This window comes from Poecilia mexicana, unplaced genomic scaffold (genome assembly GCF_051168715.1).
Source record: "Poecilia mexicana isolate PSO_F unplaced genomic scaffold, ASM5116871v1 scaffold_16, whole genome shotgun sequence".
Taxonomy (NCBI): Eukaryota; Metazoa; Chordata; class Actinopteri; order Cyprinodontiformes; family Poeciliidae; genus Poecilia; species Poecilia mexicana.
The window spans coordinates 26831168-26848325 of record NW_028263385.1 but is presented as its reverse complement, the minus strand read 5'-3'; the positions used below and the strand labels follow the sequence as shown (position 1 = coordinate 26848325).

Here is a 17158-nt window from a genome sequence, read left to right as displayed (position 1 = left end):
TATGTAAACAAATATATTTTTTTTACCTAGAATCCCATAACATAGTATTCCTTTAAGTGAACATTTGGTGATTTGTAGATTAATTAACCAATTATTGCATCAACTGATAAATAATTGGGTAGGAAAAGCTGCTTAATGGCAGATTTTGGTGTTTCCCTCTAGAAAAACCATTATTTTTTACAAAATTTCAACTATGACACTTTAGGAGTTCTGTGTAGAACATATTTACAAAAGCTTTTTTTTATATCTTGTTTGAAATATGTATATTTTTTTGAATAGTTTTTGTTTAATTACTGCTCTCAGTGTTATTTCAGCAAATGGCCCTGTTTTAGTCTTTATACTCAAGTCAACGATTACTTGAGGTAATTACTCAACTAATTACTAAATTAGTTGACAATTATTTCAATATTTGATTAATCGCAATTAATCACGATTTATCTGATTAATCATTTCAGTTATGAGCTCATGAGCTTAATATTTTATATCAAATTCAAAACCAGAACCTGAGATTAATATTTGCAAAAAGCAAAACCCATCAATACATCACTGAAATATTAACAACTTGGTGATTCTTATTTAGATGGTGTGTTTGTGTTTGTGATGCAACACTTTCAGCATCAACGCAAAGACACATCACTTTGCTTATTATTAGCTTCCAGGGAGTTGGACATTGAGGGGAGGACAGTTTTTTTTTCTCTTGCACAATTCAACAACAACCCGTGTTTTCTCTCGCAGGCGGCTCGGGAAGGCAGGACGAGCAACACCACCTTCTCCTGGGAATTTCACAGCAAGTGTTCTCCTCCTCCATCCCTCTAGGAAAACCCTGGTGATAATGCCTGGCCAGCCGGAAGAGGAGGAGTACGGGAAACAGGGAGTTTGTAACCCAAAAATAAAGAAAAGAATGAAAAGAAATTGACACGCCTGTAGATAAGGCTCTGTGGGAGTGAATGGTGTGATATTAGAAATGTTGGGATTAGCCGGGAGATAATGGTCTCACCCTTGGATTTCCTCTGGCCGCTACAGCCATCAAGCCTCCCAGACAAAAGCACCAAATATCCAATAAGTAGCTGTCTGACGGCGCAACACATTCCTGCTGCCACTACCTTTGTACCGGAGCAACCACAGAGACAAGTGTCTACGCAAATGGCTGCAGAAAAGACTTAATGAAACAGCAGACACTGCTCCACTAACCTCTGAACCTTCAAACAAGCTCAGATATAACAAATCTGGCAACAATAATTTCATGTTTGTTTTGGGGGTTTTTTTAAACAAGGCTTTGGTTTGTCCGGAAATTCATCTTGACCATATGCATATATTCGCCAGAGGGAGGCCAGGGAGTGTTGAGGGGCTTAAGACTGAAATCCTATCAAACTGCTCTTATGTGACAAACATGGACAAAACTCTATTCAGACCCCTGGCTGAGTTTGGCATCTCAGACCGTTATGTTGTGGCTATCCAGCAGCTCTCCAGAGATCAAGCTGTCAGACTGATGCAAAGCGCCATTTAAATACCAAAAACTTATTGTTTAAGTAACAACTATATTTTGCTGGGGAAAAAAAGTAATTTGGTAGAATAAGATAACTATTTTATACACTGACATTTCTTTAGTGTGTTAGAATGTTCCAAAGTGTCTTTTATTTTATTGAACCCTGGGATCTTATATCTTTTACTTTTGGTTTAAAATAAATACAGTAGTTGTCCTGAGGGAAAAGCAGAAATAGCTCACAGACTGTTAATGATGCCTTACATCACCCATCTGGAGAAAATGCCCTGCTTGTATGGTCTATTATATGAAATGGGTTGTAATTGTACAGGTTAGTAATAGCTTAACCAGGAAGAATGTGAGCTATTCATATCTGCTAATTGATTAGAAAGACATAAAGCCTACAGTGCCTTGCAGGAAGATTCACACCCCTTCCCTTGAACTTCCACACAATTTGTCACGTTACAACTGCAAACCTCCAAAGTATTTTATAGCGTGATAAATCGGCACAAAGTAGCGCATAATTGTAAAGTGGAAAGAAAATGATACATGGTTGAAAAAACAAAAAAGAAGACAGGTGTGGTGATTTATTTATAATCATCCTCTACAAGTCAATTCTCAAGAAACACATTCGGCTGTAATGTAGGAATGATGTGTTTTGGGTTGATGTGAAGTGTTAGTTTTCCACTAGTTATAGCACTTGTAAATGTAGACAGGCAGACCCAATTCCACTGAACACCAAGCCAGGCCATTATTTTCATTCCACTTAATAATTATGCACCAATTTGTGTTGTTTCATCACAAAAATCCCAATAAGATCCAATAAAGTTGGTGGGGGTAAAATGAAAAAATATGCAAATGTTCAAGGTGTATTAATACATTTGAACATCAGAGGACAGTGGGTAATGCAGCCTCATCTAACTCTATCCTGAAGCTGACCCAAACTATTCACAATGTTTGAAGCAAAATGAACCACATCTCCAACTCACAATGTCCTTCTAGAACACTTTCTATTGTAAATTCTCCATTTCAGTAGCTTAATTTTCAATAGCTGCATCTAACAAAATTAGGCTGTGAGAAAAAGGGTACATAATTACCCCAGGGCTGGGCGCTAAAACAATAATGGCATCCATCGTGACAGACACGTGATAAGCAGAAAATATCCCCGACAGAATTTAGATAATTTCACTGAACTCCGATGCAAAGTTGCACAGCATTCTGGGTGATGTGGGCAGATGAAAGGCTTTAGCAGCTTAACCTTTCATGACCCAACTAAGAAAGATTGGTAGCATCAACTAACTCGCTAACTCTTTGGTAACAAAGTGGTTGCTAGCGTATATAGCAACAAGTTAGGTAAGCTAATGTTACTGAACAACAAGTTGTTGCAAAACATGCGCAGTAGCTGTTTTATGATGCTGTGTTGGTCTAGAAGGATTTAGGCCCAACTAGCTCATCAAAGTTACTAATATCCATTAATATTAGTGGGAAAATTAAGACATTTTCCCATAAAGAGACTCAGGGTACTTACTCATGTTCATTGATGTAGAGCTCTGATAACTCATGCCATGCTTCTTGGTCTCCAACAAACCTGGAAGTGCAAAAACGAATTACGTTCCTTCTCTTTTCGAACAACGTGAACACATTCCAACTGACTCAACATAATCGTGCCGATGCTAACTAAAAACCATTAATAATCGTGGGGATTTGTTGCCTTTATTGAAAGTAGACTCGTCTTTAATTAAAATAAAAGTTGGAGCAGATAAAGAGGCTGAAAACTCACTGCTCCAGATACTCATTGAGTTCCCTTATGGCTTCAGTGCTCTTCCCCTGGGCCCTCAGTATAGAAATCTTGCGCTTCCTTGCTGCCTGTGGAGGAGAGAGTAAACAGGATTAACATCCCCGGCTCAAGTGTTTGTGTGCACGGCAGTAAAAAGCTCGAGTGAGTCTACGAGTTCCACTTCTTCAGCGCGCCACTGTGACTCTTATCCCTTCGCTGTGAAACAAAATAGAAGAGAAGCCAAAATGTTTCCTGTGTTATAGAGATTTTAGAAGATATGGTTTTTTTCTCGTTCATTTCTTTTTCAATACAATTAATGTGAAACTTGCATGAATATCCGTCTACGGAGGCATAATTGGAAATTGGTTAGTGGCCATGTCTAGCATGAGATGGGCACACATTATGAGTCAGTGTTTGGTAGCTGGAATGAGCTCAGTGGCTGAGATAAAGCGGTGACTCATCCTCTTACCAAGTGGGGAAAATGGCACACTCCCTCAAACCCCGACGTCCGGCTTTCCTGCCGGCGCAGCACGCATCCCCAGCTGCACGGGCCTCCGACGCGCATCAGCTGAAAATTGCTTTCCGCCTCGTTTTGAAGCTGGAGCTGACCTTAAGGTGGATTAGATTCTCATCAATCTGCATTAGGAAGAATTACCCCTGCTGCTCTGACTTTTCCAAATATTTTACTCTCCCCTCACCCCGCCACCTCTTCCTCATCTTCTTCTTCTGCTTCTTTTGATACTAAAGGGGAAAAAGCTTAACAGGAGGTTGCTGCTCCATTAGCCGCGCGCTGCCCCGCCACAACCTTATTTTATTTATGGACTGGCACTTGATTGAGTGGGGCTTCCTCTCCTACAGTAATAACTGAAACCGTTGGGGGGCCGTGTATGACTCATGTCTAGGGGACTGTAAATTTGGGCCTCGTCTGACACTACCATCAAACAAAATCCACTTATCCATCAAGATGGGATAGAGACCTGCTGAGAGACTGCAACCTCATCTGACAGGCAATATTTTAGCCACAAAGAAAAGGAAAAAAAAAGAAAAGAAAAAAGAAACACAGGGGCACACAGGACAGCAAACATCTTCATTAAACAAATAAGAGATGTTATTCTTCAAATCTTCAAGAGGGAGAGCATAATTTATCCAGAAGTGGATCTAATTCCAGACATTTGTGGATAAACCTCAGGAATCGTCCGACGTAAAACGCGACAGAGGAAATGCAAAGAGCGCAGTAGATTTTAATATTAATACTATTTGTGGTTTCGCTCGATGTTTAATAAAGTACTAAACTGCTACTTTCGTGTGGGCAAAAAAAAAAAATCCTTCTCGGAAGGTAAAACAAAGAGACAAACACTTGGCTAGCAACTTGATGTAGGCATTGGAATATATCAAGCAGTGGAAGGTCTAAGAGATTGAAATGCTTTTTGGAAAAGCTCCTTGGCAAAAAAAATAAAAAATCCTTAGCAATTTTTGTTGATTCAACAATTTTGGTTAATGTGCACCACATCTATTCCACAGTCTGTAATTACAACAGCTCCCTTTCCAATCTCTGCTTCACATGCTGGGATGCCTCGCAAGTCTTCCTCGTGAGCTGCCAATTTTCCGCCATCTCTCAGACCCATCTCCAGCACAATCTAGTGCTCCGTGGAGAACGCCGAGGGAGGAAGGTGTCCCCACCCTAAGACAGGTGGGCTAAATGAGGTCATTGTGTGTTTCACACCAACCGCCATCAATACCCTTATAGTGAGGAAAAGCATTGTGGGAAAAAAAAAAAAAAAGTTGAAAGTTACCATAGGGGAATGTACTTTGAGTGTTTTGTTCCATTCCCAGTCCCGTGTTTGAGTGACAGCTTAAGCCCGACAGGGTGGCAGGCTCCAGCGAGCAAAGACCAGGAAATGGACCGTTCCCTTTCCGAATGAGTCCCAGGAGTCTTTAGGTGGTGGAGGAGGTGGGATACCATGGGAGTCACTGAAGTCACTACTCCCACTGTCAAAACAGTGGGTGGATGCACAGTGGCACCAACTCTGCATTTACAGCCGTTCCGAAGAATAAACTGGATGCAAAGACAAGATAATCTAATAATTCTTAATTTTGTGTGCTGCCAAATAAAAATGTAAATTCTTCATGTTTTTGTTTTCGGGTATTTAGTTAATAGTATGCAAAATGATGCCTCTCTTTGAACAGAACTAACCTTATCCTATGTATTATTTAACACTTACAGGGTTGAACAAACTTAAAAACATAGCTAATTTTTGCACATTTTCATCTCAGATCCGCTAATTAGCTCAAATTTTATTTATCAAATGTGGTAATAAAGTGAAACTCTAAAATGCAAGGTTGTAACTATTTGGATGAGATCCATTTGTTACATTTTGACATCTGAATCTGAGCTCAGATGTCGCTCATCTCACCTTCAGACAGCAGCTCTATGTTACATGGAGTATCACTATCGCTAAAATAGTAATACATTATTTGGTACTCTTGTGATTTTTCAGTGTTTTTTTTTTTTCCTGTGTGCTCCAATAGCCAAGCAACAACATTTTGTTGCAAATTTCACTGTTAATAAAATAAGTCTAGTTCTAACATCTACATCTAAAAGGGGATTTAAGATTGTATTTATTTAGATTATGACAATTTTCAGCTTGATTGGCCGTGACCGGTGCCCAGCCAGTAAGAAACTAAAAAACTAAAAACTTTTCAGTGTAGAAGTTGTCACTGATCTAATGTGGTTAGCAAACCAGTTTAAGAGAGATGGAGAAGTTTGAGAGATTAAACTAACAAGGATGTTTACAGTGTAAAAAAAAAGTTTGGAATTTAACTGTGTTAATACTAAAAATCTACATCCCAGTGAATCTTTTGCACTTTCTTTCTTGAGAATCCCACAGACCAAGTCTTGGTTAATTGTTTCAAACCAAGTTAACAAACTGAGCTTGGAAATTATTTTAAGACAAACCTAAGTTTTAAGTTGTTGCAGCTCATTTTCTTGATTTGTATTGAAAATCAAGCGTAAGCAGAATACAGGTGCTAGTACAGATAAATACCAGCTACTAAATAGTATTTCAATTCAAGGGGAAGCGAAAAAAGTGTATACTTCATAAGGCCATGACAGAAAATAAGAGAGAACCATTGCCATAGTCAAAGATGTTAAAGACAGCTTAGAAAGTAAAATCCTTGGCCACTGTCTGTTTTATGATTAACAAAACACAGTGTGATGTCACATATCCCTATATGACTTACTATAACTGGCTGGTTATGGCAGGAAGGCTAGACAAACAATCTGAACGATGTTCAAATGTCTTGTGTTTTTGTGTCTTGTGCATTAGCAAGTCACACCACTACATATTATTACAGGTTAAGATACAATCTAATAGTTTTCTTTAGAAAGCAGCATAGTTCATAATTCATTGTCTTTAGACAAAACAAGAATGTGAAGCAACACCTGAAAACTTAGCAAAGTGAAAAAGAACTGCGTTTTCCTTTGCTACCACAGGAGCTAATGTTTGACATTATTTTTCAAGTACTATACGTTTTAAACGCATAGCTGGATGTCCATTTAAGAGAGATACTGACCAAACCTTAACCAGCCTTGTATCGATGTGTCAGAGGAAACTTGTTGAACTTTTCTGGGAAAGTTGGGGACGGCCGTAGCAACAGTGAATCCAGGCAAAGTTTCTTTGTGAACCTCTTTCAAATAAATCACTCCTACAACAAGCCACAAGTACTGAGGGGAGCAATTACCACCAGGTCCATTATGCGTACGGACAGTCACGTGGGAATAAAAGAGCAATATCCCAACATGCAAGTCTTCCCCCGTAATGAACTGTGAACTGAATTCAGAGGACAAACGTCCAGTAGCGCTCTGTAAAAAACGCTGATCGGAGTTTACCACAAAACAGACGTTTCAAGTGAAGTCAACGAATGACAAAAAAAAAAAGAAAAAAAAAAAAAAGAGGAAAAACATGAGAACGTGGATCAGAAACTTTGGGACCCTAGGAGGTCTGATAAATCACCACCTTCAAAGACCGGACCTTTATTAACATTTCACTCCCAAACATATATAACACTGACTAAGATCATGAATCACCTCTCAGTGACCCAGCCCCACACCCTAATCAGTCTTCAGCTGTGTGTGTGTGTGTGTGTGTGTGTGTATGTGTGCGCGTGATAGGCTGATCAGTACAGTGATTGAGAGCAGTGAGGCCAAAGAGCTCAACTTAGTGAACTCCTACCGCTAACACCAAAGTCAGGCAGATTTAAAGCGAAGATGACGACGTGAAGCCGAGTTTGAGGCTAAGCAGGCAGATTTGTTGTCCATCTTACCGTGTTGGTGGGGTCCTCCTGCAGAATGGCGTCGTAATGTTTGTTGGCCTCGTCGTACCTTCGCAGACAAAACAGAAACAGGTAGAAGTTAGTCGTGGGAAATGGAGTGAATTTAAGGTAATGCTTACAGCATGGCAGATGGCTGATTGAAGTGAAGGCTGCACAGAAATCATTTTGGCTTTGTTAGTCGTGCAGCTCACACTGTGACATGGCAATTTCACCTCAACAAGTTATGAACACAATAAGAACAGATCGAACCATTTTTACTATTGCATGCAACCGTTTACAAGTTCACTTTGGTTAAAATGAATGAAATTGCTGCTCTTATGAGTTTATCTTGAGAGTTTTCACTTTATCTAGAGCTTTAGATAAAGTATTTATACCCATCAAACAGCTCGCCCTTTTTCAGATTTGTATTCGTCGTACGCTTTTCTCACAGTACAATTCAAACACTTTTCCAGCATTTTCAAGGGAAGTTACCAAACTTTTCCAGCACCACACATTGGAGATAAAAACAACTTTTAAAAAAAGTCTGTCTTGTTATTTTGTGTATGTAAACTTCAGGTTTCAATTGCAAATAGAAATTTCCAAATTTAGGCTTACAATCAAAAGATTAAATTGCACTTTACTACAAAACCGTGCAGGTCGAATAACTTCTAAGGAGTTTATACAGAAATCAACCCAACTGAAGACACCCAGTTGAAATTCAAGCATTTCAAGGATTTGAAGGACCCACATGAACCCTGATTTTCACAACAGTTTAAAACCCCGCATCAATCCTTCTGATTCACAGTCAAGCACCACTTGCATTGTTTCATCTCATCAAATCAAAACAAAATACACTGAAGTTTGTGGTCATGAGACACTTCAGCAATAGGGAGGCTGTATGAACTATAAATACCAAATAATGTAGGGAAATCTGCACTTCACTTGTCATATCAAATCAGGCACCAAGGTGTGACTGCCGACTGTGTTTTCTTCAGCGCTGAAGCGCCGGCAGCCGGAGCCGTGGCTCTGTGACCAGAAGCCATCCCACCCACAGTCTGCAACATACAGAGGCAACTCTGGTTCCCATTAGCAATGCACAGCCCCATTTCCAGCCCTGACGCTTCCCTCACATTCACTTTATTACTCAGCCACACTTTGGGAGATTTCAGATGGCACCAGGCAACCACTCACGAGCCACTTTGATTTGCTTTATTTATTCAAGAACCAACTGTGTGTTTGCACATGTGTGTGTGTGCGTGTGTTGAAGAGGAAGGGCTATACTGTTTGAAGTTGTGTCATTCAAGTGGAGCTCTGTCTGCAGCCAATTAGATCCTACTGTGCAGTTTATTTAATCTGACAGAGCCCGAGCAATCTTTCTCAATTATCACATAAACTGACATAACCAATAAACCAGCAGAGGTGATCCTCGCCGAGTCATAAACAAACCGAACTGTCCGCGCCAGGCCGACCCGTTTACGCCTTGTCCTCCAGATCCGTATGCCGAGTGTAGCAAAGTGTCAATATTTACCAGGCTAAGACCTTTTCGCAGGAAAGAAACCAAAACAAGACAGTAAAAGTGTAAAAATAGAGAAAAGGAGGGAAGAAATAAAGCAAAAAAATAAATAAAAAAATAGAAATGGCGGTAAAGAGCAAACAAAATGAGAAAAGAATAGCACAGAAACCAGAAATGACAGAGGGACCCCTGGAATAACAGTGGGAGCCAACCGCTTCCTTCCCGGGAATCCCTGACACAAGCTAAAGGGCCACAGGAGCACGCAGGGCTGAGTCGCTGCTCCCCGTCCACCCACCCACCCTCCCCACTTCTTCTTCTCCACGACGAACGCCGGGCGATCCAATATAAACACAACGTACTGTACATAAACACGCCCTAGTCGCAGCACCACTTAGGCTCTGCAAACACTTTTTCCCCCCTTCCCTCATCTCCCAATTTAATCACACAGAACCGTCTCTGGTGCTGCTTTTCTTTTGGCTCTCTCTCGCTTACCTTTCCAAAGCTTCCAGCCTCATGCCCGTTAATCGCTTCACTCTGTGGCTATCTGGAAACTGCTTCCTCAGTTCCTGTAGACAGGTCTGGAAGGAAGTGGGGGGGGGGAGAAAAAAGAAGAAAAAAAAACAGACCAATTCATGCAGTGGTATTTTTATAAAACACTTGTTCTCATGCAGGTACCGTAGAATTTCCTAGGATTTGTTCCCCATTTTCTTTCTATAAACAGAAGTGACTGGTATAATAACCTGGCGTACCGCCAGCCGCCCCCCTCCTTTGTCTGACGACAACTTGTGGTTAGTCTGCAACTCATCTGGGAAACTTGCAGCCACAAAGAAGAAAAATAAGGATTCTTACTGCAACTTCTTTTATTGCTTTTCCACACAAAGGTGGAGTTTATACCATATGATCCAAGTCAGAACTGCTACAGTGCCTTTTAAAGGCCTGAGGGTCACATTTTGTCATGTTTCAATTAGGATTAAAGCGATTAATCGGCTTAATCGTGACTAATTGATTTTCGAAACTATCAACTAATTTAGTAATAAAATAATCTGTTACTGGAGTGTACAGCTTTTATAACATGCCATTGGCTGTGAGAGCTTACTGAAAGCAGCCAAAACTGAATACAAACACATACATTTTGGATTTAAGGTGGAAAAAAATCCACCTTTGTTTTTGTTCTACCCATAATTCCATAAGAGGCCTAGTTTTAGCTTCACTCGGATCACATTCTATAAAAAAATATATATATATTCTATTGAGCATTTTTTTTGCTATCCATTAATCAAAAATGGCTAATGTGGTTAAATGAAAAATATGCAGAATGTGCCAATATTTTTAACCAATTCATCGTCAGGATAATCGATTATTAGAATAATCGTTAGCTGCCGCCCTACATACAACTTGAGCTACAATGGAATGGTTTAGATCAAAACATATTCATGTGATGTTAAGGCTGGTGAAACCCTTCCCAGCATCCTTTTCTTTCACTTCTCGATTATACCCAACTTCCTGTTCATCTACATAAAATAAGATAAAAAATCAATAAAACAGCTTGTAGTTAGTGGTTGTAATGTGACAAAAAGTACACTCATTGAAAGGTTATGAATATTTTCACAAGGCACAGTAGAAAAAATCTAATAAAAAAACATCCTCTGCACTAAACTGAATTAAATGGAAAAATCTACAGAGCGACTTGGATCGCTTCCACAAGTCATCAGCTCAACTAAGGTCCTTTGTTTTGTTTTTATTTTAAGCGTGGCAGCTGGACTGAGAGGATCGCCAACTGACAACTCATTTTAATAAGCAAGTCCTGCCTTGTTCCTCCTCAATGAATGCCACATTTATTAATGACTAAACACTTCCCGTACCATCTCATGTCTTTTGTGCTGTGCTTAAGACCTAAGAATACTTAGGAACATTAATAAGGCAGAAGAAGAAGAAAAAAAGTCAGAACAACTAATTTGCTACAACCTCTGAATTCCAACTATTTTTTTTCCTAAAGTACAGACGGAGTCAAATAAAAATGACTTTTTATTTTTAATATATTTTTTTTAAATTTGGCAGTGCGGGGTGTAGAAAACTTGAACTGGCTGTGACAGGGTGAACGATTAACTTGTGAAGCTTTCTGGGCGTGTGAGGAAGTGTGGCGAAAACTCACCAGAGCCAAGTCGTCCCGACTGCAGTCCAATGCGGCGATCATCACTTGCTCATAAATAATCCAGACTGGGCAGAAGAGAGACGGACAAAGAGGACAGTGTTAAATGCCCTTTCCATTCGTTATGAACACACGCAAAAAAAATAATAAGATCCTAAATTCTACCTGGTGTGGTAACCAGCCTTCCAGTTCACTTAAAATGACTGTTGCATTTCATTTAACTCAGAATGCTACGTTACTAAGGTAGTGGTGTCCACACCTTTTTGCAGAGGGGGTCAAAACTGGCAGGTCATGAAGTTCTTTAAAAAAAAAAAAAAAAAAAAAAAAAATCAATATTAAACTAATTTTTGCATTTTTGGTTTAAACTTGCTCAATAATAAACATTTTAATGAAATCTCCTACATCAGTAGAGATATTTTATATTTTATACAAAATATAAAAAGGGCTTTGAACTGTGGACACCCCTGCCCTACGGCAAACTCACAATTCTAGTAAAATCAAGCATTTGCTTCAATAGAGAACAGAGAATATTGTAATGTTATCAGTAATCATGAAGGTCAGCAAGAACTTTATAACTTCAAACCTTATAAAACATAGGTACTTTAAACTTCTCATACCTGAAATTCTGCAGTTTGTCTAGAATCATATTATAATAACTCTGCTTATGTTTTTAAAACAGTGAACACTCCTAATCCTTTCTAATCTGCGGTTAACTACTATAATCTCAAAAAACCTGTCAGATTTTTGACATACCTCAAAGGTAAACTGTTTTTTTTTTCTTTTTTGTTTTGTTGTGTTTTTCATTCAATCGGATTCGGCCAGTCGGCCTTTTTAAATATCGGTGATCGGCCAAAAAAACTGCAATCTGTCCGCCGCTAGAAAAAAAAACAGTCCCCCGTTGCACAAATGTTAAAGATACAGATTCTGTTGGTAATAAAATCCCTTATGTAAATCTTTAGAATATTGTTATACATAAATATTTCATGCATATACATTTATCCATCCATCCATCCATTTTCTTACACCCTTGCCCCTTAATGGGATCGGGACATATACATTTAGTGAATTGTATTACATTTGTTTCACACTTCAATTGTTTTTACAAAATGAAAAGTGTTCCAAATGTATCCAATGCGTTTAACCTTATATTTATTCAGTACCACTACCAGAGAAAGCTAATGCTAAAATCTAAGCTTCTGAATTCTGCAGTAAGTATGAAACACTTATTTTCCCCATTTTAGTTTATCATTATAAAAGACTGTCAGCCAGCCAACAAAGACTGATTATTTGAATTAGTACGACGTGTTAGACAAGGCAAAATTAGCACTTCCTCTGTGAAGCACAGGTCCTCATAAAAGCCTGCAGACAGTGCCAGAACAAACAACTTTTTTTCTTCTTCTTCTTATGTTACTTTAATGCTTCCAGCTTTTGTTCCGATAATTGGCGTCTCATTTACAGCTAATTTGGGATCTGGGCTCAATAAAAGCATGGCATGTCAAAGTGTTTGTATCGCTCTCACGAGGACAGTTGACTGCATGCACTTTCTGAACCAATAAACACAAGTAGTTGCAGAGTTCAGTTATTTTTGCCTTTTTTTTTTAAAACAAATAAATGTAATTCGAACAAACGTACAAAAGAATCTAATCAAATAATCCATGTTTTTACTCGGACATCATTTTGTCTACATACACTTTGATGCATTTCTTTTTTTAAGGAATTTGAAGACATCTATGAGAACCAGCCTCACAACTCACGTCACTGTCTCCTTTCATGTAATGGCAGACAAACTGAAAAAACATTGAAATCATGGCTCCATAAGGGCTATACCATCGTCAGAAGTCCCGCTTTTTCTTTAAGCAGAAGATATCTCTATAAATGACATAAGCCTCTCTTGCCCTGAAGATATGACATGATATTTACGGAGCAGCATGTATGTCTCAGCACGAAGGACTCCTCAAATCCTCACCAGAGGCACGGCTGTGTTTAAAAAACCGAGGCATCAAACGTCCAAGGAGCCGCCATAATCCCTCGCCGATACCGTTTCATTATCCAACCCTACAGCAAAGCGACTCCCCTCGGTTTACTCTCTTGCGTCGCTTTTGGTCTCAATTGTTCCAAACGCGTCACTTCTGGAGAGACGTTTCTGGACACCGAACGCATCCTATGCCTGTGGATTTGTTTTTTGACCGTTCCAAGCAAAAAGCAAAGCCAGACAACTTCCAGTTCAAAAATATGGATGGGTTTTAACAAATTGTGATTTTTAGCACAAATTTGATTCAATTAGTCAAGATTAAAAGAGAAATGTGCAGAAAGTATTGCTGGGCCAAAACTCAAGCACAACACTGTTCAATTCAGAGATGGCATCATCAAGAGGTTAACAAGAGGTGTGCTTCGGTGTGGAAGTTGTTACTGAGAAAAACAAACTCAAAATTAGCTAATTTTAGTATAAGTGAAATATTTAAAAAAGGAATCAGAGGCTGAACAGAAGGTTTAAGAAGATATTTAAAACGAAATACATGGAGGTCGACAACAGGGAGCAGATAACGGGAAGGCAAAAAAGTTTAGGCTTAACCAATAAGCTTCTTGTATTAAGATTTCTTTAAAGAAAATAAAGAGCTAACCAAGTAAAAATATACATTCCCTCAAGAATATACACAAAACTGCTATTTACAGGTACTAATTGCTAATTGGTTGGTAATATAAGATCTTAACAAGACACATAAGAGATGGTTAAAAATTGTGAGAACAGGTAAAAACCCAGACATCAGAATCAGACAGTATTATTTTTCAGTGTTACCTCTGTGAATAGAATAGCAAGAACTGATAAGACTTAGATAAGATTTAGTTACAAAATCCTAAATTTAGCAGGTGTTAATTCATGCTAAGTTTTACTTCAGTCTAACACAACTTGAAAAAAATCTATATCATAAAGACCTGTTGTTTATATCCCTATTTGTGACTAAAGTATATTTCAATTCCTGATTTTTCTAAAAAATCTTGACCTGAAAAAAAAAAAAACATGGAAGATGTTCTCAGTAAAGCTAAATAAACATAATGTGATCATACCTGTAAAACTAATTCACCACCACCAATGTAATGGTTGTTGACTTTTTTCTGCGATTGGTATTTTTCTTTTTTCTTTTTAATTTTTTAAAGAATCTTTACAACCACATTCCTACCTTTAAACTGAACAATTGTGTCATTTCAACATTAAACAAATTCATGACTATCACTTAAAAGACATCATCTTCTTCAAGTGTAACACCTACTTGAATTTTAAGGTTACCATTACTATTACACAGGCACTCGTTTTTCTTATAAAGTTCTGCTTGTTCTTCTCCACAAGAAAAATAAAATAATTAATATAAGCATGTTTTTAGTTGAGAAAAAAAACTACTTACCGTCATCCCCCAGTTTTGATGCATGTTCACTGATGAGCTCTTCACCAACATCCACTATCTGTTCACTATTTCTGCAGTTGTCTTCTCTCCATTTACGCAGTTTGTCTCTCATCTCTGTACAAACAGATATTCAATCACATAAAATCAATTATAATTTCCATCATTACTCGATATTAAGCACTTGCACACTTGAATATGTGTAATCTGGTCATTTTGGTATTTTGCACAGTACGAATTTGCTCATGTAGCAATGACTGCTAGCCATTTTCAGCCGCACATCTTTCATATAAAGTACATAAAATAAACCTGAACCATGTTGACTATGAAACTACACCTATATAACATGCACCTCACATGACCAGTGAAGCTTAAGAGGATAAGTAACATCGCTGACATTACGTTGCAGTTATTTATGTACACCAATAAAAAGTTAGCATATTGTTAGCCGTAACCATTAATGACATACTTTTACATTTACGAGTCGTTCTGGTTCAGACAAGCTACAACCTCTAAACTGTATAAATGCGCCACACAGTTTATTATCAATTGAAAACCACTGAGGAGAAGCTAAGCTCGTTTTGGTGACAGTGTGTCCGCTAAGTTGACAGGTTAGCACTGTGAGCTAATTAGCATTTGCTCAGTTCTTCACAGACGTAATTCCGTGTAAATTTATCAATTTAACAGCGAGGACCAAACGTTGTACTATAAAGCGAGAAAATCAGACAGCTTAAAAGGCATATGAAAGCATGCCACTGCGTAAGAACAAAGAAAATGTATTTTTACCTTCCCACCCCACGTCGTACATTTCTGACAAAGACGCCATCTTTTTACCCCCTCATATGACAACATACGCCACTGCTACGTCAGAAAAATGCCGACTGGAGGCGTGCCTGAACAAAAATAAAGTTTTTTAATATATACTGTAGTGCTTAAAAACTATTTGCCTCCTTACAGATATTTTCGCTGCTATTGACACAAACAGAATTTTATAGTAGGATATCTAGAATAAAATTTAAACACGTAAATTAAACACAATATTTTATAATTTATTAAGATATAATAATAATAATAATAATAATAATAATAATAATAATAATAATAATAATAATAATAATAATAATAATAATAATAATAATAATAATAATTTACAAGGAGCTGTATGGACATTTTTATTCACTCTTCTTTGTAGAATTATTTTATTTAAGATGCATCGCGAGAACTCAAAAACTTTACTTTGTAGTTACCAAATTTGAGACTGAACACGGCTTTTCACAAGATGTATGTTAATTACCGTTAATTAATGACTTAGTGAGGGGAGAATTTGCAGATCTTAAACATGTGAGTGTGACAACAACAAAAGAAATACATTCTATTTTGCAATCATATATTTTACATCACAAAAAAGTACTTTCAGCTGTAAACATGGTGAGCACGTAATTTCCTAATGACTTTCAATCCCAATTTGAGCTTGTCCTATGCAGTGTAAACCTAAACGTGTGCAATTGTATAGGAGTCAGCAAAGTGCAGCATGATTACCAGGAGGCTGTATCCCATATCAATTTTTATACAAATCTTTATCAAAGTATTGAATAACAAGGTCCGCCTGTGCCATGACTTTTTTTTTCCCCTGGAAAATCTGAGAACTGCTTTTCAAGCACATTTGCCATTTTATCCCAAATTCCCAGAGGACCCTCCGTGAATCTCATTCCTTTACTGCGAATGCTTGCTTACACTCTTCTCCCTTACCACATTACACACTTGTTGATGTGTAGTCAGTACAAACCTGCTTACAAAGGACATTTCAGAGATGTAATGTCATATCCACTGCTGCTCACTGCACACAGCCTTCTGTTACATGCTTTGTTGATATTCCTCCAAGAAAGGGCAACAAGGGCAATGAAGAGATGCTCTTAGGTACACTGATACGCTAAAACAGCCTGACATCATCAGTAATGGGCAAGTGCAAGCTGGCAGGAGAAATGTCATCATCCCTTCCAGGGATACAAATAATAACACCGTGTACAGTTTAAGTTACGCTCAGCTCTGGCAATTGGTGTTCTTGTAATTTTCAAGTCTGCACATGGCAGTCGGTTGATATGTGGTTGGGGTTTCTGCTGGAGCACCAAATACCAAAGCGGCCACATTAAAACAATCACACTCTGTCCTCTGGGGTGGAGGGCTTCCTCTGTCTGCCAAGGTGCTTGTGAGGGCCAGGGCCCTAATAATGACCTGCAATAAACACCATGCAGCGGGTGAGCCTCTTGGGATTTCGAGAGATGAGGGTGAGAGCCATATGCGAATACACTGCTCATAACTTTGAGATGCAGCTGGATGCTGTGGTGGTGAAAAATATCCTCTTGACACACAGTACAGTTGAGAGGTTTGCATATACTCACATCATGGGAATGAAAATCATATTAGTTAGGGGCTTTCAAACATGGCATTTGAACATGCACTTCTTTTTATTTCTGTGTGGAAAAATGAATAAAAATAAACTATTTCAGTTATTTCTAAGGACAACCAT

General features: G+C 38.3%; 1 protein-coding gene across 1 annotated transcript in view; it reads right to left on the bottom strand.

The window, feature by feature from the left end:
- The window catches only part of emc2 (ER membrane protein complex subunit 2), a 28288-nt gene extending 12788 nt beyond the window's left edge, over positions 1-15500 (bottom strand). Inside the window, exons 1-7 of the mRNA XM_014990413.2 lie at positions 15418-15500; positions 14635-14748; positions 11237-11301; positions 9577-9662; positions 7584-7641; positions 3264-3349; positions 3012-3071 (exon numbers count right to left, since the gene is read on the bottom strand). Coding sequence (XP_014845899.2) covers positions 3012-3071; positions 3264-3349; positions 7584-7641; positions 9577-9662; positions 11237-11301; positions 14635-14748; positions 15418-15457 — 509 coding nt within the window. The 5' untranslated portion in view covers positions 15458-15500. The remainder of the gene's footprint in view (positions 1-3011; positions 3072-3263; positions 3350-7583; positions 7642-9576; positions 9663-11236; positions 11302-14634; positions 14749-15417) is intronic.
- Between the last annotated feature and the right edge of the window lie 1658 nt (positions 15501-17158).